At 37.3% G+C, this 25,270-nt stretch overlaps 1 protein-coding gene across 1 annotated transcript in view; it reads right to left on the bottom strand.

Annotated features, from left to right (window-relative positions):
* UBE2R2 (ubiquitin conjugating enzyme E2 R2) overlaps positions 1–25,270 on the bottom strand; it is a 132,893-nt gene that overhangs the window by 10,279 nt on the left and 97,344 nt on the right. The window contains exons 2-3 of the mRNA XM_007497905.2: positions 20,239–20,325; positions 6,907–7,004 (exon numbers count right to left, since the gene is read on the bottom strand). Coding sequence (XP_007497967.1) covers positions 6,907–7,004; positions 20,239–20,325 — 185 coding nt within the window. The remainder of the gene's footprint in view (positions 1–6,906; positions 7,005–20,238; positions 20,326–25,270) is intronic.

Consider the following 25,270-nt stretch of genomic DNA (forward strand, 5'->3'; position numbering starts at 1 on the left):
AACCAGAGAGCTAGATAGATAGATTCAATTCAATCAGCATAATTTATTAATGCCTACTATGTGCCAGGCACTGTGCTAAGCAGAAGCTAAGAGGCAAAAGAGTCCCTGCCTCTGTGTTTACAATCTAATAAGGGAGACAACAGCCAAAGGAATACAAACTAAGCGAGCTAAGCTATTCAGAAGATGAGTAGGAAATAACTAAAAGAGTCTGAAAAGCCCTGGGATTAAGAGGTACGAAAGACGTCCATTAGAAAGGATTTCAGTTGGGACTTGAAGGAGGCAAGAGAGGTCAGTGGTGAGAGTGAACTTTCCAGGCACGGGAGACAGAAAATGCCCACAGCAGAGACGGAATAGCGTGTTCCGGACAGCCAGGAGGCCTGGGTCGTGGGACCCAGAGGATGCGTCAGAAGGCTAGAGACGTGGATGGGGGCCAGCCAACAGAGTGGCTTGGAATGCCACACAGGCCATTCTGAATTTGCTCCTAGAGTCAAAAGAAAGTCACTATAGTTTATTAAGTGAGTTTGATAGAATGTGATTTGTGTTTTAGGAAAATAACTTTGGTGGCTGAATGAAGAATGGATTGGAGTAGGGAGACTTGAGGCAACAGGCAACGAATGTGATCCATATGTGAGGTGATGGGGGCCTACACTAGCGTGTGGCAGGGTCAGAGGGAAAATGGGGCACATCTGAAGAATGCTCCCCCAGATGAAATTCACAGGCTTTGGTAACAATTTGGTTGTGGAGGATGAGAGAGAGTGAAGAATCCAGGATGACTCATAGGTTGCAGAAGAGGGACTGGGAGGACGGGAGGAGAACGAAGTAAGGGTTTTGGACAGATTGACTTTATTGGACATTTACTTCAACTTGCCTGAAAGGAAGGCAGAGATGCAAATTAGAGGTCAGCAGAGAATTTTGGGTAGGATAAGAATCATCGGCAGAGAAATGGTCATTAAACCCACGGGAGTTAGGAGATCCTCAAATGAAGTCATACAGATGGAGAAGAAAAGAGAGCCAAGACATCAAGATGTACTCTCTTCTGATACCAGCCAATACAAAATCATTTATTTACAATATACTTTAAAAAACAGAATGAGTGCTCCCTTCTAGGATTCCTTTGCAGAATAGCAAAGTATATGAAGTCCCTGAAAATGTTTGAGTCCATGGTTTCTGTGTGAGTGTGTGTGTGTGAGTGCATATATATATATATTGCATGTATGCATCTTCTGCAACTGATATCATGGGAAGAGCGATGCCACAGGAAGGGGCAAAGACACAAATTCCTATAATACACAGTTCTTAGAAGAAAAAATGTGTCAGGGATTATGACATTAAAGAGTTACCTAAATAGTCCATCACCATCATGTACCACAATTTGTTTAGCCATTTGCCAACTGATGAACATATGATCTCAGAAAGAGCCCGCAAGACCTTGGACGGATGCAGCGTGGACTAAGCCGAACCAGAACACTGTCCAGTCACTGCAATATTGTGCAATGATAAGCTATGATAGACTTAGTTACTATCAGCAATACAATGATCTTAGACAATTCTGAGCGAATTATGACAAAGAATGCTATTCACCCTCAGAGAAAGAACTGTTAGAATCAGAATACAGATGAAAGCGTATGATTTTTCAATTGTTTATTTGTGTTTATGTTTTGGGGTCTAGGTTTTATAAGGTTACTCACAAAAAAGAGCACTATGAAAATGTTATACATTATAATACTTAAAAATTATTGCCCTGGTTACCATGGGCATTTCCCTCAATTCAAACTTGCTAAAAATAAAATTATGTGTCCAATACATTATTCTGCACCATATCAGAAACTTAAAGTATAAGGAAACATAATTCCTGCCATTTAGGAATATACAATTCACATAAGACAGATGTACACATAAGGAGATGTACAACTTAAGAACAGTAGTAAAATGATCCTCTAAGTAATGTCAACAGAGAGAGAGACAGACAGAGAGAGAGAGAGAGAGAGAGAGAGAGAGAGAGAGAGAGAGAGAGAGAGAGAGAGAGAGAGAGAGAGAGGGACAGAGAGAGAGAGAGAGAGAGAGAGAGAGAGAGGGACAGAGAGAGAGAGAGAGGGACAGAGAGAGAGAGAGAGAGAGGGAGAGAGGAAGAGAGGGAGAGAGAGAGACAGAGAGAGAGAGAGAGGGAGAGAGAGAGGGGGGGGGAGGGAGAGAGAGGGAGAAAGAGAGGGAGAAAGAGAGGGAGAGAGAGAGAGAGAGAGGGAGGGAGGAAGGGAGGGAGGGAGGGAAAGAGAGGGAGGGAGAGAGAGGGAGGGAGGAAGAGAAAGGGAGGGAGAAAGACAGACAGAGACAGAGAGACAGACAGAGACAGAGAGAGAGAAAGGGAGAGAGTGTGTTTTGACCTGGAAAGGCAAACACTGAATTAGGTCTTCAAATAAATACAAAGAAGAGGGAATTCCAGCAGAGGTACTCTTCAGAGGGTTATAAGGAGCCTTCAAGAAAGTAGTACTGCACTCTGTACCCTCAAGGAGCTCCACAGATTGCTGAAGGAATGAAGCTCAGTTAAAATCCTCTGATCAACTCCTTTCCCCAATATCTCATCAAAGATTAATATCTAATGAAATAACTTCTACAAAAAAATATGATGGGAAACTAACAGAAGTCTGGCAAAACTTATTTGTCAAGTTTAATATGATTGGGGGAGCTAGTCAGTTCAGTAAAGAGAGAGCCAAGCCTAGGTTCAAATCTGAACTCAGACACTTCCTAGCTGTGTGACCCTGGGCAAGTCACCTAACCCCTACTACCTAGCCATTATATTCTTCTGCCTAGGAACCAATTCATAGTATTGATTCTAATATAGAAAATAAGGGTTTTTGATATAAAAAATAGAAAAATCACAGGGGTACCAAGTAGTAATCCACACCCTTTAACTCCAAATTTAGCATCATGTTTGATTGCACCCTTTATTAATTTGCCTGCCTGCCCCTGCCATTTCAAAATGCTTCTGGGCAGTATTACTTTGACCAGTTCTTGGAAGTTATATGCATTCCATCATGCTGACAGTCATAAATTAATCAGAGCTTTGAGCAGGATTTCCAAATTACTTGCATCTTCAGTAAATGGTGAGGCCCAGACCAACACTTTCCAATTTTGGCAAACTGCAACTGGTAGCACCGGGCCCTTCGGGGATCTATCCACATCACTGCCATCCCCGACCCTTGGATCCACACGACCTTTGTGACTGCAAATCACGTAACCTCGCTCTACTTAGGGTTCCTCACAGGCAGACCTGCATTCTTTACTTCCTCCATAACTACCATGTATTTCATTTCCACTCCCTCAGCCCACCCTCCATCTATGGATATACAGGAATAAGAAGAGAGGACGCTGCACCACAATGGGGGGGGGGGGGGGGGCTGTCATCTAAGGGTATCTTAAGGGGGAGCTAGAAGGCTCAGTGGATAGAGAGCGAGACCTTGAACAGGAGCTCTTGGAGTCACACCGGAGCTCAGACACTTTCTAGGGGGCGACTCTGGGCAAGCCAGCCTTGACTGCCTAGTTCTTACCACTCTTCTGCCTGAAGGAGAGGCTTTAAAGCGCATCTTAAGCGACAGATGATCATATCACATGAGGATAGAAAGGAGAAAAATGATTAATGTCTAAAGAGAGAGCAGCAACAAGGTTCCTGAACAAGGTCAAGAAGCGAGATCAGACGGGTCAGGTGATGTCTTTCCTACATGTTGTCGCTGTTCTGCAGGAAAAGCAGAGCCCACGGCGTGTGTTTCTACACAAAGAGGGACCAGCCCTCTGGGCTCGCTCTCAGTCCTCAGGCTCAAGTTTCCTGAAAAACTCGTCTCCCTGGTCTGCGTGATGTTCACTTCCGGTCCCGCCTTCTACCAAGGGTTTTATTGTCTTTTCAGTAGCAGTTCGAATCAACATGGATTTATGAAGGACCTACAAGGAATGAGGCCCTGGCCTAGAGAGACCCACAGACAAATGGAGGCGATATTTGAGTTGGGCTTTGAATGCCATTTAATTTACCAAGAGAAAATAACATCCAGAAAATCATTTAAATTTTCAAATGACGACCATGAAAGACAAAGTCTCTCAGTGTTTTAAAAGTGTGGTCTGGGAACCCTTAGGAAGAGCTCACAACTATTTGCACAATCATTCTGAGATGTTTTAATTCTAACATCACACACACAGACATCCCGTAAGCAGGGGTTCTTGGTGGTCCTCAAGAGTTGTGGAAATGTAAAGGGTTCTGAGACGTTTGAAAACCTCTCGTCCAGGAGGGCACGGAGTTCCTGCTGTCTTAGCAATAAGCTCCTAGTAGCAAGAGACTTTTTTATTTTGTCTCTGTAGTCCTAGCAACTAATAGAGTGCCTCATGCATGATTCAAACTGCTGCTATCCAAGAAAGAGAAAAAATAATTTAGTGTTATCTTGAACAAATTCTGCCCTTTGGGAAACGTGTAAAAGGAACCTTCTCTCGCGCACTCCTAGAGCCACATCAGGCAGTTGAGTGGCCTATGCTCTGGATCTGGAGATGATCGACCCGGAAGGGGAGGGAGGTTAAAAGGTTCAAGACAAGGAAGTAGACTCTCTCTGGTAAGCGTACTAGGGGAATGGAGGCTCTGGTGGCCAGGCTGAGACCACCCATGAGGTAGTTTAGATTAGGCTGTTTTACTTGTATCCTTTTGCCTAATTTTGATCTTTACCTATTCAAATAAATGTAATAAACTGTATTAAAATCCTAAGGACCAGAGTTCTAAATTTTAATCCTTACAGAAAGAAAGGCCTGGTTTATACTAAGGAAACAGCAAATATATGTTGATGTTATTACAGTCTTTCAAATTTGTTAAGAAATTCCTTTTACTTCACTTCCTACCTAGCAGATTGGCCAATATGACTGTAAAGGAAAATAATCAATGTTGGAGGGGATGTGGCCAAATGGGGACACTAATACGTTGCTAGTAGAGTTGTGAATGGATCCAACCATTCTGGAAGGCAATTTGGAACTATGCCCAAGGGGCACTAAAAGACTGTCTGCCCTTTGATCCAGCCATAGCACTGCTGGGTTGGTACCCCAAAGAGATAATAAAAAAAGGGCTGTACAAAATATTCAAAGCCTCTTTGTAGTGACAAAAAATTGAAAATGAAGGGATGCCCTCGTGTTGGTGATGAAACACTATTGTGCTATAAGGAATGATGAACTAGAGGATTTCTACATGAACTGGAAGAAATTCCATGAACTGATGCAGAGTGAAATGAGCAGAACCAGGAGAACATTGTACACAAAAAATGAAACACTGTGGAATGATCCAATATAATGGACTTTACTACTAGTAGCAATGCAATGACCCAGGACAATCCAGAGGAACTTAGGAGAAAGAACACTATCCACATCAAGAGAAAGAACTGTGGGAGTAGAAACTCAGAAGAAAAACTTGTGACTGATCACTCGTTTTTATGGGTATATGATTTGGGGTTTTGGTTTTAAAAGATTGCACTATTGAAAAAATGAGTAATATGGAAATAGGTAACAAGTGATACATTTGTATAACCCAGTGGCTCTGGAAGTGGGGAAGGAAAGAAAATTAATTATGTAAATAAGGAAAAAATTTTTAAATTAAAAAAAAAGGAACTCCTTTTCTTGAACACATTATTATCAAGAGCTCATTATACACTTGTGATTTTAATGAGATATTTCCAGGGAATACATACTTTTAAATGTTATTCACTCCTAGAGATTACATCTTAATGTGGATCCCTATAATGTAAAATTCTTAGGGAATATACAGATTCATTCAGACATCAATAAAAACCAACAAATGGGATGGAAAAAAAATCAAAGAAAAGTGAAATGCAGGTCTTTATGAGGAAGTGACAAGAGTGAAAATAGTGGAAACAAGGGAACTACTGAGACCAAAAAAAAAATATATATATATATATAACATATATATATATATAAAATATAGTCCTTGCCCCTAAAGAAGCTTAAAATTTAGTATGTCTGATCTAAATGAACATATAACATAGTATATAATAAATCTAAAATGCTATAGTATTTAATTCTGTAGGTACTTATACTCTGTGGTTACCATTACAAAATAATCGCAGTACTATCCTAGGACTATATTTCTTACAATCAAAAAAGATACCATAAGACTTTTCACAAAAGCAGAGATGCTTTAACAACATGCTTGGCCTAATTATACTTGAGGTAATTAAAATACATACACCACATATACCTAATATATATGTGCATATATATGGTTTTAAATAAGGAGAGAGCATCTTTCTTGCCTGTTGATACAAACATACAAAGAATTTTCAAATTGTTGGCACAAAAATACTCTCACATTTAACTAATATTGTTAGCATTCGTGGGTAACTGTAGGATAAAAAGTTAGATAAAATAAACAGTATCAAAGAGAACACAATGTTGTAATATTTTATATTTTAATTTCCTGAAAGCTTATCATTAGAAAAATTATAGGCGGCAGCTGGGTGGCTCAGTGGGTTGAGAGCCAAGCCTAGAGATGGGAGGTCTAGGTTCAAATCTGGCCTCAGACACTTCCTAGCTGTGTGAACCTGGGCAAGTCACTTAACCCCTTACCTCTCTTCTGTTTTGGAACCAATATACAATATTTGATTCTAAGATGGAAGGCGAGGGTTTAAAATTGTGTGTGTGTGTGTGTGTGTGTGTGTGTGTGTGTAATAGAATATGACCAACTTCTACAGGATTATGAACAAAAAGTGAACAGAAGAGAACTTAACAACTCATACATTTCAGAGTGTCATATACATATATCCCACTAAATGTCTAATGGGGTAACCAAACTGGAAAAACCAAAAGGAGTCTCCTCTTCTTCCTTTCCCTACTGGGCTGGGGTGGGAGTCCTTAGTGATAAAGCCCATTTACCTGACATTTTGAGTAGGGTTCCACCTCTCAGAAGGCAGTTCTCCACTCTGTGGGTCATCTACAGGAGGATGAAGAATTGAAATGCACACATCTCCATTCTACAAGACAAAAACCAGCACATTCAATAAGAGGAACTTTGAAAGCACATGGTGTAAAAAGACCCACTAATTCTTACACTCAGGTATTTTTTTCTTCCTACAAACTTTTCTTCCCCCCCCCCCCCTTGTTAAAGGGTAAACATACTTCCTGCTTTTATATAACTTGCAGATTTGAAGTCAAGAAAGTCAAGGCAATTTCCCCCAAATATTCATATATAAATATTTATTTTGTCCAAATTCTTTTCATTCAATTACTTTCTAAGAGCAAAAAAACCAAACCAAAACAAAACATCATCACATACAGATCACCATTTTTCTCAAAAGCATTTGAAATTCAAGAAACACATACCATAGAGTCAAGGAGTTGTAAAGAATCTTGAGAGTTCATCTCGTCTACATTCAGGCACAATTACACTACCTTCAAGCACTACTATACCTACACAGTATGAATAAAAAAATATTAATGGTAATCTGTTCTAAAATTTAAAATCTGCTGATGAGAAGGCTTCCCTTGAATATTTTTACTTAGTGTTTAGTAATCCATTGGGTTTTTTTTTCCACATAAATCTTTCTCCCTGTTAAGTGAGAATAAGTCATATTCATAATATGTGTCATCAGTGCCTTAAAGGTGTAAAATTGATAAGCTCTCCAAATAAAAAAGGATGAGGTCTAACTACCACCACTGAAGGACTAGCTGAGGAATAGAAATATAGAAGTGACAGACCCCAGGATCCTTTGTGGTCTAGCATAGCTTTGGCTTAGAAGACATTAGAGGCTACCATACCTGAACTTTTCTTCAGATTGCTTTGTGGGAGGCCTCTCCCCCATTCCCCCCTAGTCATCTGTCACTGCAACCATCTGTGTTGATGATGATGAACCAACATTCATCATTCTCTTTCTCTATTCCCTGCTTCCCCCCGATTTTTGGGTCACCTTGAATGAAATGTTTCAGGAAAAAAATACTAAGTGGGGAAGCTGGGTGGCTCAGTGGATGGAAAGCCAAGCCCAGAGACAGGGATACTGTATTCAAGTCTGGCCTCAGACATTTCCTAGCTATGTGACCCTGAGCAAGTCACTTTTCCCTCCCTTGCCTAGCCCTTACTACACTTCTACCTTAGAATTAATGGAGGGTATTGATTCTAAAACAGAAAGTAAGAGTTTATAGAAAAAAGAAAAAAAAAGACTGAATTCTATAATCACACAGTGCCCAGAGTAAGATCTAAGCATTCATTATGCTTTGTCCCATGAAACTAATACACAGTTGTCTAGTCTGAGAAATGCCCAAGAATATGGTCCTGTTCCTCTTAACTAGATCCAATTTAATGCTTACAGTTCATTCTTTCTTCTTCTATAAAATGAGTTGTACTAGATTATTTCTGTGGTCCCTTCTGGCTTAAAATATTTCACATAATATGTATATATTCAAGTGTATGTGTATATGGGTTTGATTTTTAAATAAAATCACATATATACACTCTTTAAAAAATTTAATGTACAAAACAACTACAAAGGAATGTAGTTACACAAAACTACAAAGCTCCCCAATCTCAAGGAATTTTCAAATCATATCCTGGATTTAAAAAGAAAAAATGAAGTTGGCAGACAGAAGACTGATTTTTTTTTTCTATTTCAAACATAATATTAATCTAACACAATTCAACAAGTGAAGAAAAAGAGGGAAGGTGTTCAGAGGCTATAACAAGGAAGTCTTTGATGGAAGTGTTAGATGGGACAAGTTTGGGAATTAAGGGCCAGAAGTAGGTAAATCCAGGAATAATGGAAATTTTGTTGGATTTGAAGTTTAAAATGTCCAGCCAGTGTGGCCATGGGCAAATACGTAGATCTCCCTGAGCCTCGGTTTCAACCTTTATACTTCTATTCCCATCAAACAGCACAGTGCTTGGCAATGTATAGGCAATTAATAAATCCTGTTTGAATGATCTGAGGATGTATGAATACTTGGAAAAAGGAAAAACAAAATTCAAACAAATATGTCAACTGAGATATTTGGTAGGCTACTGAAAAAGGTGAGGAGTGCTAAAACCAGGATTATCCTGATAAGTAGGTAGAAAAAAAGTGGTTGGGAGGACCTGGATTCTAATCTGGACTCAGACACTTCCCAGCTGTGTGATCATGACCTTGGGCAAGTTGTTTAATCCTGTTTGCCTAGCTCTTCTGTTCTGTAGTAGAATTGTTGCTATGACAGAGTTAAAGAAGTGATAGGCAGGTTGGCACGAAAATTATCACAATCATTACTTATTATGGTTAATTATTGTTTTTTAAAAAATGTTTCTTTTGATTTATAATTGGGGGGGGGGGAGAGAAGGTTGGTAGACAAGAGTGGAGATTAGCAATAGTAATGCCACACACACAAAAAGACGACAAAAGGAAGTTTAAGTGCACAGAAGAGAACAGAAGGAAGTTCAGGAAGATGCATGAAGAGGATAGTTTTTAAAATAATCTATGGAATTTATTAAATTTTTTAAAAGGAAGTGGTATGAAATACAGAATCATATGTATATATAAATGCTCTCTTTAAAAGCATTTTAAGTTCAGAATTAAAAAACAGAACAAAATTAACAAAACATTATTTGAAGCTTTCTTGGAGTTGTCAAGATGGGATTAACTATCCCCTAGCTATTTTTATATTTTAGCCACCAGGAATGTATACACCCCTACTTAATCCTTAAGGGTAGGAGTGGTCTTAACCCACATGTGCTAGTGAATGACAAATCAAAAACAACTGACGGCCTGAAGCAAAAGGTAAAGCTGCAATTGCTTCATGTACAAGTGGAAGAAAGACACAGGAAGTGACACAAAGAACTGTCTTTAAAAATGGTGGTATGGCGGTAACTTCCTGTGACCAGTTTTTTCTCCTTTGAACTTGGCCTTGGAGGAGCTCCAGCTTGGGCCGTCAGACTGCTCATGGAACTTCCCTTAGGACTGCCACGTGGATGAGTCAACATGGCTAACTCCCCTTCCTGGCTTGTGTCTCTCTGTCTCTCATTTCCCCCTTATCTCTAACTATTGTAGTTTCTTCTTAGAAAGTGCAATATTGTATGCACCTTTCGTTGGAAGATTTTTACATGTATAAGATAGTTATATTTAAATGATCCATTGGGGAGACTAATCTCCCAAAGAATCACAGGGGAGTGATTGTGTAATTCGAGAATCTGTTACCCTGAAAACTACAATTCCCAGCACCCCACTCTCCTCACATTCAGTGCTGACATAGGGAGGGTACACATTTGGTGTAGCCCTGCCTCCTGCTCTCTTGTCTTCCTGTCATGGCTTTGATGGAGCAGGGTTTTTAAACAGACAAGGACAGCCTAGTCGTGTGATCTTAATTTTGTTAGTGTTTTTTTACTTCTATTTCCTTTTTATTCCTTCTACTTCAAGTGATTATTAATAAACTTCATAAAATATTATTCTTGGAGTGCTAGAAATTAATTTAAATCCTACATTAGTCAGGACCAGATTAGTTTGATGATTACTGCTTTCTAATATAGTTGGAGATCTCATACTGCTAGGCAACCTTCCTTGGCTGTCTTTTTTATAACGCTCAGAGTATATTTACACGTATGGCATTATTTAATGAATGACTTAGAACATAACTGCGTGTGTGCAGGTCAGTATGATATAGGAGCCATTAAAGTATCATCAAAAGACCAAAGTATCAGGAGTCAGAAGACCTGGATTCAAATTCCAGCTTCAGCAGACAAAGAACAACATACAACTATAAGTGAAGATAATTTAAAATAAAAATAAAACAGACTAAAAGCAATCTACAACATTGGGCTAACTCATAAAAGTTATACATGCCCTTTGAAAAAAAATAAACAAAAACTGCCAACAGATATGGCTGCTTGTATTGTTGCTCATAATCACTGTTTTATTTTAGATAATTTTATATTATAAGCAATAAGATTCTATATGAAGTTTTTAAATAAAATTTTTATCTGCTTGGATACACTTTAGTAAATTATATTAGAACATTGGCCCAATGTGGCTGAGCTGTAGTTTTGTCATGTAAAAAATGAAAAGGCTGGGTAAAGTGATCCCTGAGATTCCGTTCTAAATCATAGATCTGATGGACATATTTTTAAATTTGATTTTTTGTTATATTATAATATTATATTATATAAAAAGTTCTCCACATTTTCCAAAGAATTTTGAGTTTTAAATTCTATCCTTCTACCCCATCCACCACTGAGATGGCAAGCAAGCTGATACAGATTCAACATGTGTATCATATAAAACATTGTTTTATATTAATTCTTATGGAAGGGAAATTCAAAAAGAATTAAGAAAGAAAGTGAAAAGGTTTGCATTGGTCTGGATTCAGACTACACCAGTTCTTTCTCTGGAAGCAGAAGGCATTTTTTATCATCAGTTCCTTGGGATTGGTTTGGATCATTGTATTGCTGAGAATAGCCAAGTCAAACATAGTTGTTCATTGTACACTCTTCCTGGAACTGTATACAATGTTCTCCCACTTCTCTTCCATCCATACTACTGTAGAACATGGGTTTTTCCTGTTTGTTTTCTTTCAAAATATTGTTCTTTTGTTTATTATATCATTCTTTCTTATAACATATAGAGTGAAGCTTAGAGCTCTGGTTGAAGTTCTAGCTTCTCTGTCCTCTGGAATATCATCATATCCCACACCCTCTGATTTTTTAATGTAGAAGCTGCTAAATCTTGTGCTCCCTGATGGTGGCTCCACAATGGTTTCTTTTTGGATGCTTGAAATATTTTCTAAGGAGAAGGGACCTGGGAGTTCTGGAATCTGGCTATCATATTCCTGGGAGTTTTCATTTTGAGATCTCTTTTAGGAGGTAATCAGTAGATTTTCATTTTCTGCTTTAACTCTTTGGTTCTAGTTTATCAGGGCAGTTTTCCTTGATAGTTTCTTGAAAGATGATGTCTAAGCCCTTTTTTGGATCATGGCTTCCAGTTAGTAGAATAATTCTTAGATTATCTCTCTTAAGATTTATTTTCAGGTCAGTTGCTTTTCAAATACTACATTTCACATTTTCTTCCATTTTTTCATCCTCTTGACTTTGTTTCTTGATGTCTCACAGAGTAATTAAGTTTCTACTTGTCCAATTTCTAACTTTAAAGACATGATTTCTTGAGTGAGCTTTTGTACCTCCTTTTCCGTTTGGCCAATTCTACTTTTTAAAAAGTTCTTTTCCTCAGTGAATTTTTGTCCCTCTTTTTCTATAAGTCCAATTCTGCTTTTTAGGTTGCTCTTTGTTGGATTTTTTTTGTGCCTCTTTTACCAAATTATTCTATTCACCTATTCTGTTTTTAAGGTATTATGTTATTCAGTATTTTTCCATCTCCTTTAGCAAGCTGTTGACTCTTTCCCCACTTTTTATTCTAACTCCCTTATTTGATTTTTTAAATCCTTTTTGAGCTCCCCCATTAATTCTTTTTGGGCTTGAAACCAATTCTTATTTTTCTTGCAGGCTTTGAATTGACTTTGTTGTTTTCTGGGTTTGTTTTTGTCTTCCCTGTTACCAAAATAATTTCCTATCTTGAATTTCTTTTTTGGTTGTTTATTTATTTTTCAGCCTTTTTTCTTTTCTTTTGACTTAAAAACCTGTTAAAAGTTGGGCTCTGTGACTAAGCACTGTTCCAAGCTTCTGGTTCTCTATGTGTGCCTTCAGAACTAGTTATAAGCTTTCAGGGCTCCAAGGAGTATAATGTAAGGAGAGATGCGTTTAAGATGCTTCTAGGTCTTGGTCTGGTCTCTGAGCAATCACAAGCACTCTTTCCTCCCTGGAGCTGTGGATGGGATGTCCTAATCCCCTACAGCCTCAAGTGCTGGTTGTGTGCTAGTGTTCCTCCTCACGGAGAGAGTGGGACCTAGATCTGCGTATGAGCAATATGAATCGGGATCCCTGTTATCTCTTTCTGAGAAGTTGTCCCCTTTACCATCTATGGCTTAAGAGCTCTGGAAGCCTTTGCTGCCGATTTGGCTGCCCTGAAGGCCTGCTGCCTCAGAGAGTCCCACCTTTCTGTGTTACTTTGCATTCCACTTTCCATTCCAGTACAACAGATCTCTGATGCCAATCTTCTAAGATTTCTTGGGTTGAAAAATTATTTTACTCCATCATTTTGTGGGTTATGTTGCTCCAGAATTTGTTTTGAGGTATTATAGTTGTTTGGGGGGTAATCTGGTAGAGATAAAGCAAGTCTATATGGCTTCTCAACCATTTTGGCTCAACCGCCTTGATGGACTTACACATAAAATTCAAATAATATTTGCAGTACCCACAGAGTATGTTTGTCAGGATTAAATAAAAAAGTATATTGCAGAAACATAGGATTTAAATGTAAAAGAGACATAAACAGTCTCATTTTATACATGAGGTAAATGAGGCTTCCAAAAAAGTGACATAAATCTAAGAACATTAAGTAAGGACTCCCTAGTTGAAAAAAGCTGAAAAAACACGAAGGCTGTTTAGCAGAAATTAAGTGTAGTCCAAAATTTTACACTATGGAGCATAGTAAGCTTTCAAAGAGATGGGGAATCTAAATATAATACGGTCACACCATAAAAAAATGAAGAGAAAACTGAGCCAGGTACCTAGTGCAACCACCATGGCCACTAGGAAAATCATTAACTAAATGAATGACAGAAGTGATAATAAAAATAAAACATACAATTTTGATAACATCAAGCCAGAAGCTTTTTTTTTTTAACCCTTACCTTCCATTTTAGAATCAATACTGTTTTTGGTTCCAAGACAAAAAAACTTAGTAAGTGCTAGGCAATAGGGGTTAAGTGACTTGCCCAGGGTCACACAGCTAGAAGTGTCTGAGGGCAGATTTGAACCCAGGACTTCTGATTTCTAGGCCTGGCTCTCAATCCACCAAACCACCTTATTGCACCTAGAAGCTTTTGCATGAACAAAAGCAGGATAGTAAGAATGAGAAATGAAACTGACAAGGGAAAAAATGTTCGACAAAAGATCTAACCATCAGGACAGTGAGGAGGGTCAGGGGGCGGCGTCACGTCTGGAGGCAGAAAGCCCTGGGTTCAAATCTGACCCTCTGACACTTGCTCGCTAGGTGACCCTGAGCAAGTCACTTAACCCCAATTGCCTACCCTTACCACTATGACAGAAGTTAGGGGTTAAAAAAACAACATCTAACGTCAAAGATACGAAGGGAATGGATACAAATATGAACAAATGGGCAAAAGACATGAAAAAAGTTTCCAAAAGAATAAATGCAAACAACCCAACAAGCATTTCTTAAGCAGGTGCCAGGTGCCAGGCACTATGCTCAGTGGGGGGGTACAAAGAACGGCAGTCACAGCTGCTCCAGCACCTACTGTAGTTACTAATGCTGGGCAGAGTCCACATGAGGCCGTGTGAAAAGGGGAGGCCCTGGAGTCCTTGGGAAGGTTGCAGAAGGGAGTCACGAAGGAACCAAGAAGCGCAGGCTGGAGGCAAAGTCAGTGCGGACGGTCCGCACTGCTCATGGGAGAAACAGGAACGCAAACAACTTTGAGGTTTGACCTCCAACTCATCAGATGGGCAAACATGACAGAAGGAGAAGGCGGTGGCTGAAGTGGTACAAATGATCCCGAAAATAATCTGGAATTCTAACCAAAAAGTCACTAAAGTTAGACCATTTCTCCAGAGACAGCCACATAGTCCAAGAAAGGCAAGTAAGGAGCCCAAGGAAAGGTCTTCGCTAGATCACACAGATATTTAAACACATATATAATGGTTTTGCTTACTAATATCAACATTTTAATAGTAGTAATAAACTAGAAACAAAGTGGGTGGAGACCTTAACTAGGAAACAGATGAAGAAGTAGTGCATTAATACAAGAGAATATTAATGTATGAAAAGAACTTATGCATATGTAGAATACAGAGAAACTATGAATAAAACTAATAGTAAACTAATAAAAACTCATATAACTTAATAAACTAATACCAAATGAAGCAAGTATAAGAATAAGAACAATGTTCCTAATGATCCCAATGATATAAAAGGAAATAATACTTAAAGAAGAATGATGGTAAAACTTAACCACTACTCTTTGGGACTAAATAGAATTAGGCCAGACAAGGCCAATATGGTGATCTGTTTTGTCTAACGATACTATCTTGTTACAAGGAAGGTTTTTGGGATGTGAGGAGAGAATTAATAAAAAAAAAATGGGGGGGGGAGTGGGGAGAAATGAAACTCAGCAAGATTAAAGAATTTTCCTAAGGTCTCAAAGATAAAAAGTAGAAGAGTTGTACGTCTTTTGATTCCAGGTACAATGTTCTTTATATGACTATATATCACCTCGTGTCTTCTGGAAAGTGGGAAAAGAGAAGGTAAAAAAATATATAGAAAAATATGTATTATGGTTAAGAAATAAAAGAAGCCGAAGTCTTGAAGACTACCAAGAAGTTTCATACATAATACTATTTTAAAAAATCTCCTTTTATCCATTTGTTTATTTATTTATGCATTATACTATTAACTTCCTCAAGAAGCAAGAAGATGTGAATTGAGGCAAACAATTCATATTACAAAAGGTGAAATTCACCATACTTTAACAGTCAAGAAATGACTGGTAACTAACATGGGAGTGATTTCACAATTAAGGAAAGGTCAAAATCAACATCAGATTAGCTGTATAAAGATGAAAAGGCACTGACTACAATTACAACAGCTCTGAACCAAACTAGTTAAATAATGTATTGACAAAGCCTATGTTGATAAAGTGGAAAACAAATTACATCCAGGAAAAAATCCCCTATTGATCAAAACTTCCAAGAAAATTGGAAAGCAATCTAGCAGAAAATTAGACTTAGATGAGCACTATATATCAATACATGACTTTAATATTAAAGTTCACATTATAAAAAACAAAGACATATCACGTGCCTCTCACAGATATGGGTAAGAAATATAGTATTCTTAATCAAAAAAGAGAGAGGCAATTTACAAAAGACAAAAAGATAACTTTGATTACTTGAAACCAAAAAGTTTCTGTACAAATAACATTAATGCATCAAGAAAAAGGAGTGGTTAAATCAGAAAAAAAATTGCAGTTTGACATATTAAAAAAGGAATAAAAGCCATTCTACAATCAATAAATGGTCAAAGGATATAAGAAAACAGTGCTCAAAATAGCGATAGTCAGCCTGCCCTTTGATCCAGCCTAGCACTGCTGGGTTTGTACCCCAAAGAGATCATAAGGAAAAAGACTTGTACAAGAATATTCATAGCTGCGCTCTTTGTGGTGGCCAAAAATTAGAAAATGAGGGGATGCCCTTCAATTGGGGAATGGCTGAGCAAACTGTGGTATCTGTTGGTGATGGAATACTATTGTGCTCAAAGGAATAATAAAGTGGAGGAATTCCATGGAGACTGGAACAACCTCCAGGAATTGATGCAGAGCGAGAGGAGCAGAACCAGGAAAACATTGTACACAGAGACTGATACACTGTGGCACAATTGAATGTAATGGACTTTTCCATTAGTGGCAATGCAGTGACCCTGAACAACCCAGAGGGATCTACAAGAAAGAACACTATCCACATTCAGAGGAAGAACTGTGGGAGTAGAAACACATAAGAAAAACAACTGCTTGAATACAGGGGTCGAGGGGATAAGATTGGGGATGTAGACTCTAAAGGATCACCCTAATGCAAATATCAATAATATGGAAATAAGTTCTGATCAATGACACATTTAAAACCCGGTGAAATTGCGCATCAACTATGGGAAGGGAGGGAAAGAACATGAATCTTGTAACTGGAAAAATACTCTAAATTAATTAATTAAAAAAAAAATTTTAAGCTATAGTCAATATTTGAGGGCTTATAGAAAGATAGGCACACTAATCAATTGGTGGTGGGGCTGTGAGATAGTACAAACTTCTGGAAAGTAGTTTAGAATCATGTGAATAAAGTGACTAAAATACTCATTAACCCTTTCAAACAGACATTCTATTACTAGGCTTATACACCAAGAAGTCATTGACTAAAAAAAAAAAGTCTCCATATACTCCAAAGCAATACATACCTAAGAAGGGAATGGCAAGAGTTAAGATGAACACAGAGAAGCACAGAAAGAACTATAGGAACTGATGCAGAATGAAATACGGAGAGCCAAAGAAATAATGCATATTCTAAGTACAAATAATGGAAACAGAAAGTGACACAATAAAAAAACCAAACCTGAATTTAATAACATTAGAGATTAAATAGGTCTTCAATTAAAAAATGTGATAATCACCAACAGACTGTACATGTTTTCAAACTTTTTAAATATATCAATCAACTGTGTCAACTTTTTTTTTTCTCATTTAAAATTTGTCTCATGGTCTGGCTCTTTGGATAAAAGAAAGGTTGTATAGTACGGAAATGTAAGAAACAAAAAATGTTAATTAAAATGTATTTTATTTTTAATTGTTTTAAACCCTTACCTTCCATCTTTGAATCAATATTGTGTATTGATTCCAAGGCTTCAGAAGAGTGCTACGAGGTAGGGTTAAGTGACTTGCCCAGGGTCACACAGTCAAGAAGTATCTGAGGCCAGATTTGAACCTACTACCTCCTGTCTCTAGGCCTTGGCTCTCAATCCACTGATCTATCCAGCTGCCCCCATAAAAAATATATTTTAAAAAATCAACTGTTAACTCTGAATAATGAAAAAGGTATAAAGCAAACATAAATCAGTTCTTAAATATGTTTAGAAACACAAAAGGATCCAGACAACATCCCAACCAATAGACACTTTGATTTCCTTGCTAAGTGGCAAGAAGTAACACATTTATGGGTAATAATGAATTTAAAGCATAAATCCATTTGCAAAAAAATTACAGGCAGAGAATGATGCAAAAAGACTGAATAAAAGTAGTACTGCCTCAAAAAAACAGGGAAGATAGTGCTTCATGTGCCTTAAATTATTTAAATTTCTCCTGGTAGGTCATTAAATATTTTGCTTAAGAGTCAGAAGACATGAGCTTAAATCCTAATCCTGACCTGGTCACAATTCACTTATCAAATCAAACTTATCTCAAGTGAAAAGAGAGATTTGATTCGAATGTAGGCTACAAGTTTAGAATGAAGCATATTCAGAAATGATTAGCAAGTACTTTTGTTTTGCCCAATTGTACTTCTTTGTTACAAGATAGGTATCCATGGGATTACAAGATACTGGGAAATTAAAAGTGTTAAAAAAATGACTAAAATTTAAAAAACAGATATAAAGAAAGCAAGGAATGATGAAACATTATTTACTGCAGGAAAAAAAAGGCAATGTTGGGGGACAGGTGGCTCAGTGGATTGAGAGTCAGGCCTAGAAACAGGAGGCCCTGGGTTCAAATCCGGCCTCACGCAATACCAAGCTGTGTGGGCAAGTCACTTAACCCCCACTGCCTACCCCTTACCGCTCTTTTGCCTTGGAATACATAGTATTGATTCTAAGATGGAAGGTAAGGGCTTATTCATAAACAAACAGATAAATAAAGTAATGTGGGAATTTTTTTCCTTGACTATGAACACTTAATACGGGAGATTTTTTCTTTTTCTTTCTTCTTCTTCCAATGGGACAAGGGACAGGAAAAAATAACTCTTGTTACCTGAAAAGTTTTTTTTTTTTTGAGGCATTTTAGTAAAAAAACAAAGCTGCATCCGAAAAAGAGCACACAAAATGACAACAATTCTGTAAACAAAGGTGACAAAATTCTGGTCATCAACAATTTCAATAGCAAGATTAATGAAGCATGTATCCTTTTTCTTTTATCCAGCCTTATCTTTTTTTTTTTTAAACCCTACCTTCTGTCTTAGAATTGATACTTCTAAGGCAGAAGAGCAATAAGAGCTAGGCAACTGGAGTTAAGTGACTTACCCAGAGTCACACAGTTAGGAAGTATCTGAGGCCAGATTTGAACCCTCCCATCTCCAGGCCTGGGTGAACCTGTCTCTTATCCTTATTTTTTAACTACAAAAGCAGAAAACAGCTTATTACTAAAGTTCTTCAATTTGGTGGTTTTGCTAAAATATTTTTGAGGAATGTATTTTTTTTAAACCTCACCTTCCATCTTAGAATCAATACTATGTATTGGTTCCAGGGCAGCAAAGAAGTGCTAGGCTATTAGGGTTAAGTGACTTGCCCAGGGTCACACAGCCAGGAAGTGTGTCTGTGGTCATATTTGAACCTAGAACTTCCTGTCTCTAGGCCTAGCTCTCAATCCACTGAGCCACCTCGCTGCCACTGGGGAACGTATTTTGTGACAGAACCTTGTTTGACAGAACCTAATATGTCAAAACAATCTATACACCCCCCCACACCCCCAAAAAAGGACAGGGAAAGTACAAAGTACTCGTATTAGAAGTACTTTTCAAAGAGACTGACATGCAGAATTAGTTGGAAGAAACTTTGGAGATAGATTCACAGAATCTTGGCAGGGGGAGAAACCTCCACCCTATCTAGTCCAATATATACTTGAACCAGAATGTCATCTACAATATTTGTGACAAATGACTATTAAACTTCAGCTTGTAGGGCAGGCAATCTCTCTCCTAAGGAAGTACATTCCATTTGGGGACAGCTATAGTTGATAGAAAATTTTTCTGTACTTCAATTAAATAAATGTCTCTGCATTTGACTTTTGAATTTGTCCTAAGACATACCGTGTGACTTAGTATCTATCTCAAAAATATCGGAGAATGGTAAAATGTATGCAACAAAAAAGTTTTCACATATGCCCCATTGATCTTCTATTGTAATTGTCAGTCCCATAGAACTGCACTTTGGATTCCTCACAAAGGAGGCTCTCTAGTTGCTCACCCACAACTCCTTAATAGAGGTCAGTCCATTTGGACTAGGACATTTCCCCTCCAAAAAAAACTAAATTTCAAGTCAGTCACAGGTTTACCTTTGCTTCACTGTGAAGTCAGAGGATAGACAGAAAAATTGCATTTATGTCTTTCTAAATAAAAGTTTAATTGCTAATATGTAATTTATACTGAAGGAAGGATAAATGTTAAAAGACAACATTTTATAAAGACAAATTCCCAACAGAACACTCAGTGAACTTTGAAAATATTACCATCATTTCTGGGTTGTTACTCAAAATCTATTGACTTAATGACAATTCCTATGATGAACTATTAATAATTATTACAACTTAAGGACATTTTTTTTTCTGAGGAAAAATACAGGAAAATCTTTAAGAAAACTTGTGGTAGCAGTCACTTACCTCATAAATGTTAGGATGCCACATTTTGGTCAGGAATCTGAAGGTAGGTGGTGAATATGGATAGTCAATAGGAAATTTAATATGAGCCTGGAAAAGAACAAAAAAAAGCAAAACAATGATGAGACCTTGTAAATTTATTTCCTTAACTAATCCCACTATAGCCCAGTAAGACAGTTTCCTCTTAGTGACCACAGTATACGATTCTAGTTCATTAAGCTACCACATGAGTCAAAAATTCCGATTCAGGATTGCCTCAAGTGCCATGGGAAGCATATTACTTCAAACTGCTACTGGTTTTTCTATATAAATACTACAATAAAATTGTATATAAAGTACCTAAAAATTGTCATTTCAGAAGCATGTTAATGTTGTTGAAAGATACATTATTCTTTTTATTCATTTAAAGATAAACATTAACAGGAGAATGTGAAAACAACATGCTATGTTTAAATATTTAGAAGAATGGTACCCTTTTAGAAATACAATTCAAGGTCAGGTGGATGGAGTGCCAACTGATAGCGCAAATAAAGCAGAACCAAAAGAATAATAACTACAATCAAGAAAAGAAATACAATTGAAAGATAGAATTCTGATCAATATAACAGTAAGCACTTTTAACTTGGAAGACTGATCGCAAAAATCAAAACTGTTTTTTAACCTTTAGCAGACAAGGCAGTGCAGAATGAGGCAATCATTTTCAAGTACAGTCAATCCTATTTTTTAAATTTTTATTTAATTAGATAATTTAGAATAATTTTCCATGGTTACAAGACTCATGTTCCTTCCCTACCCCCACCCCCTCCCATGGATATGACACACAACTCCACTGGGTTTAACATGTGCCGTTGATCAAGACCCATTTCCTTATTATTAGTATTTGCACTAGGGTGATCTTTTAAGAGTCCACTTTCCCAGTTATAGCCCCACCAACCCATGCGATCAAGTGGTTGTTTTTCTTCTGTGTTTCTTTTCCCACAGTTCTTTCTCTGGATGTGGATAGCTTCTTTCTCAAAGGTTCTTCTGGATTGTCCTGGGTCACATTGCATTGCTGCTAGTAGCAAAGTCAGTTACATTCGATTGTGCCACAGTGTATCAGTCTCTGTGTACAATGTTCTCCTGGTTCTGCTCCTCTCACTCTGCATCACTTCCTGGAGGTTGTTCCAGTTCACATGGAATCCCTCCAGTTATTATTCCTTTGAGCACAATAGTATCCCATCACCAACAGATACCACAATTTGTTCAGTCATTCCCTCATTTTCCAATTTTTTGCCACTCAAGCATGGTCAATTCTTAATGGGGGTAGGGAGAACAAAGGAGGAGATACTGACTTATTTGTCAGAAAAGAGAGATCAGAAGTTGGGAGTTATTTAGAAGAGGAAAGTAATTTTTAAAATCTTTTTAAAATCTCATTTCTTTTGAACAGTGTCTTCCCAGCTAATTTTTTCCAAGAAATGACTGATAGGATCATTTTTACAGAAAAAATTTTTTTCTTAATGCTTTGGATTTCTAAAAGACAACATGAAATAAAAAAAAGATATGGGACTTAATCTAGACTGCAATGTACCCAATTATTTAAAATACCACAGAAATATCAAAAGAAGTTTTTATGCTATATTTACTTTAATCCTAAAGAATGTAGATAATTATATTAACATATATATACACACCAAAAATGTAACAAAACTGTCTAGCAAATACTACTTTCCTGGGGGATGAGGAAAGGAAGGGGGGAGGACAAGAACTTCTAGTTAAAGCAATCAAACGTTTGTCAAACATCCCCTCCACTCCCCTACCCTCCCCCCATCCAGATAAGCACTTTCTAATACTAAAAAATCCAAAGTAGTCTGAGAAAAAATTAAGTAACCATATTAATTCAGAGGTATGTTTCTAACTTGTTACTACTTCAAAGTTGACATGGTAGAATTAAGATTTTATTGCAAAATCCCAAAGAGTATTAAAAACATTATTATTATGGTTTATGGATTGGATTTGCCAAAAACACCAAACATGGGAGAAATTTTTTGGCCAAATTTTGGGAAATTTCTTCACAGTATAAGACATATTTGTATTGTTCTCTCAAACTGTAGCTTGTAGTACCCACATATCCTTCCATTTTTAACTCTAAACATTTGGGATTTTTATTCTGCTTATTTTACAGTGATTTTTATCCCTAGTTTTGTGATTCTGAGTACCTTCAGAACCTATCCAAAATAAGGAACAGAAACTGAGTGAAATGATTAACATCTAAGTAAGAGAGTCTGAAGACTCAACAAATTTTTAGATCTGTGGGAGAGCAAAATGTGCATGAAGAGATTAGAAGTAAAAAAGAAAACTTAAAGGTACATTCAGAACATACAAAGACTTTTTATGAATTAGCTATTATATGAGTTCCTAATTCATTGCAAGGGGTGTATGGGGTGCTCAGGGAGGGGTAGTATCTCTGGTATGGAGGGCTTGTTGTGCCCTTCTAGGGCAGCTCTCCAGCCTCTGACCCCCACCTGACACCCAGCTCTCACTTGTGGCTCCCAGTAGCTGCTAGCATGCGGCAGCGGCCACAACCCGGGCAACGGCTTTGACAGGCCTGCTAAACCTTATGAGGGTAGCCATCGGGTTGTCGTCGACCCCTGGTGAACCAGGGCTTTGCTCACCCAGCACGTGAAGACTGCTTTGGCTGAACAGACGGAAGAAACCAATAAGAAGGTTCAACGGCTGAGATGGCGACGCAGCAAAGCACTGTGGAGTGCTCAGGGCATGTTGGAGCACAAAGGACAACACGGCCACCCACTGCAGCTGAGGAAGTCTCCAGGCATAACGACGTACCACTGGACCCAGGCTTCCAACGCTGAGAGAGTGGGACTGTCTCTGTGCAACGACTTTTCCACTTAAATCTCCTTCACGCACAAGTGTCTTTGTGCACACTCATCTATACGCCATAGATGAAACCACACAAAGACAATCGTCATCCTCGGTTACCGAGAGACTACTACTACTAATTCATTGCAATCAAGTTATCTAAATCTTTGAGAACTAAAAGAATTAGCATGTGTAATTACTAATAAATTGTCCATCTGAATAAAAGATTACGGCCAATGGGGAGTTGAATAAAATAAAATAAAGGCAAGGTTGCTCCAAATTTCAGAAAAGAAAATTAATGGGTAAAATATGAGCTAGTAAGCCTAACTTCAGTTTTTTATAAAATTCTACAATATAATTTCAAAAGAATGGTTTGTGTACATCTTAAATAGAAAGAAGGAATCATTCAAGTTAATTCTAAGGGATTTATGACAAAGAATGCTATCCATCTCCAGAGAAAGAACTATTGGGAGTTGGAATGCAGATCAAAGCATACTATATTCACTTTAGTTTATTTGGGCTTCTATTTTGAGGGTTTGGTTTTAAATGATTATTCTTACAAAAATGAATATGGAAATATATTTTGCAATATAATAGATGTATAACATAGATCAAATTGCTTACCATCTCTAGGAAGAGGGGAGGAGACAATTTGGATCATATAACATCAGAAGACTTATGGGTAAAATTGTTATTACATAAAACTGGTAAAATAAAGTATCTTTCCAAAGGAAAAAAAAGAAGGGATCATAAAAAGTCAGTTTTCCTTTTCTTTATGGCCCTATATTGATCAACATTTTTAGTAATGACTTGGATGAAAACATAGATGGATAGGTTTATCAAATTTGTAGGTAACACTAAGTGGGAATATAAGAAACAAGCAAATGACAGATTCAGAATACAAAAAAAAAATGACATATAAGGAAGGATGAGCTAAATTTACTATGCTATGAACAAATAAATGTATGGTTTCTTACCCTTAGGTTCAGAAAGTTTTCACAAAAGTATGGCCAATCAACACTTTTGTGCTGTGTTAACAGTTATAGTGTCTGGAACAAAGGAGATTCCAATTCCATTCATCATTCCTAGTTAAACCATATGTAGAATAGTAAAACTCAGAACTGAGTGTTACATTTTAGGAAGAGTACTGATAATCTGAAGAATATTCAGGAAGAAGATGAAACTATTAAAAGCAAGAACTCTCCTCTATATGAGAAGTAGAAGGAATTAGGAATACTTTGCCCAGAAAAGAATATATAATAACTGTTTTCAAGTATCTGAAAGGCTGCCTTACAGAACAATTATTAATTCACTTTGGCACTAGAGGGCAGCACTAGGAAAAATGGGTAGAAGGTGCAAAAATTAAAAAATAAAAAAAACTCACATATAGAAAGAACTATGCCAAAATGGAATGGATTGAAAAAGCACATGGTGAACTAAATGAGTTATCATTAAAGCATTCTGCAAACCTTAAGGCAGTATATAAATGCAAGTTATGATGTTGATAATGATATTGATTTTTAAGAGACTTGCTAGAAATGAATTAGATTAAAATGTCACTTACAATTCAAGATATTTTGTGGCTCCGGTCATGTTTCAGCCTTTTTTCCTCAAACTGAATAATTTTAGTTTATAAAAATCCAGATATCCCCCAACTTTGTGAATCTTAAAACTGCTCAGACTCTACCTTAGAAGATTTGGTTAAGGCTATTCCCTTATTGTAATAAATGAAGGTACTCGATCAGGAATGTCTTGGGAATTTTACATTACTCCACCCATACTTAGGCATACTTTAGGGGAAGATAAAGTTGTAAACTCATGATTGAACAATGAAGGTACTTAACTCATACCTTATAGTAAAGCTAGAACCTTAAGCTAGGTCTATTTTTAGATCTAATACAAAAGGGTGCTAAGTACCTATAAAGGTTAAATTAATCAAGCAACTTACAAAAGGCAAGCTTAACAAAAGAGGTATGAAGTTTTAGTCTACTCAGAGAAGGTGAACTAAGAATGGGCAGTCCTAGGAAAAGCGTCTACTGTGATTGGTAGACGAGAAAATTTAGGGAAGGTGACATAAGAGAAAAATTTCTTTAAAAGGAAGTGAAGGAACAAGTTCAAGGCAACTGAATTCAGTTACAATTTGAATTCAGTTTGGAGGCTAATTCCTGTTCGGAGTGGA

This window comes from Monodelphis domestica, chromosome 7 (genome assembly GCF_027887165.1).
Source record: "Monodelphis domestica isolate mMonDom1 chromosome 7, mMonDom1.pri, whole genome shotgun sequence".
Lineage (NCBI taxonomy): Eukaryota > Metazoa > Chordata > Mammalia > Didelphimorphia > Didelphidae > Monodelphis > Monodelphis domestica.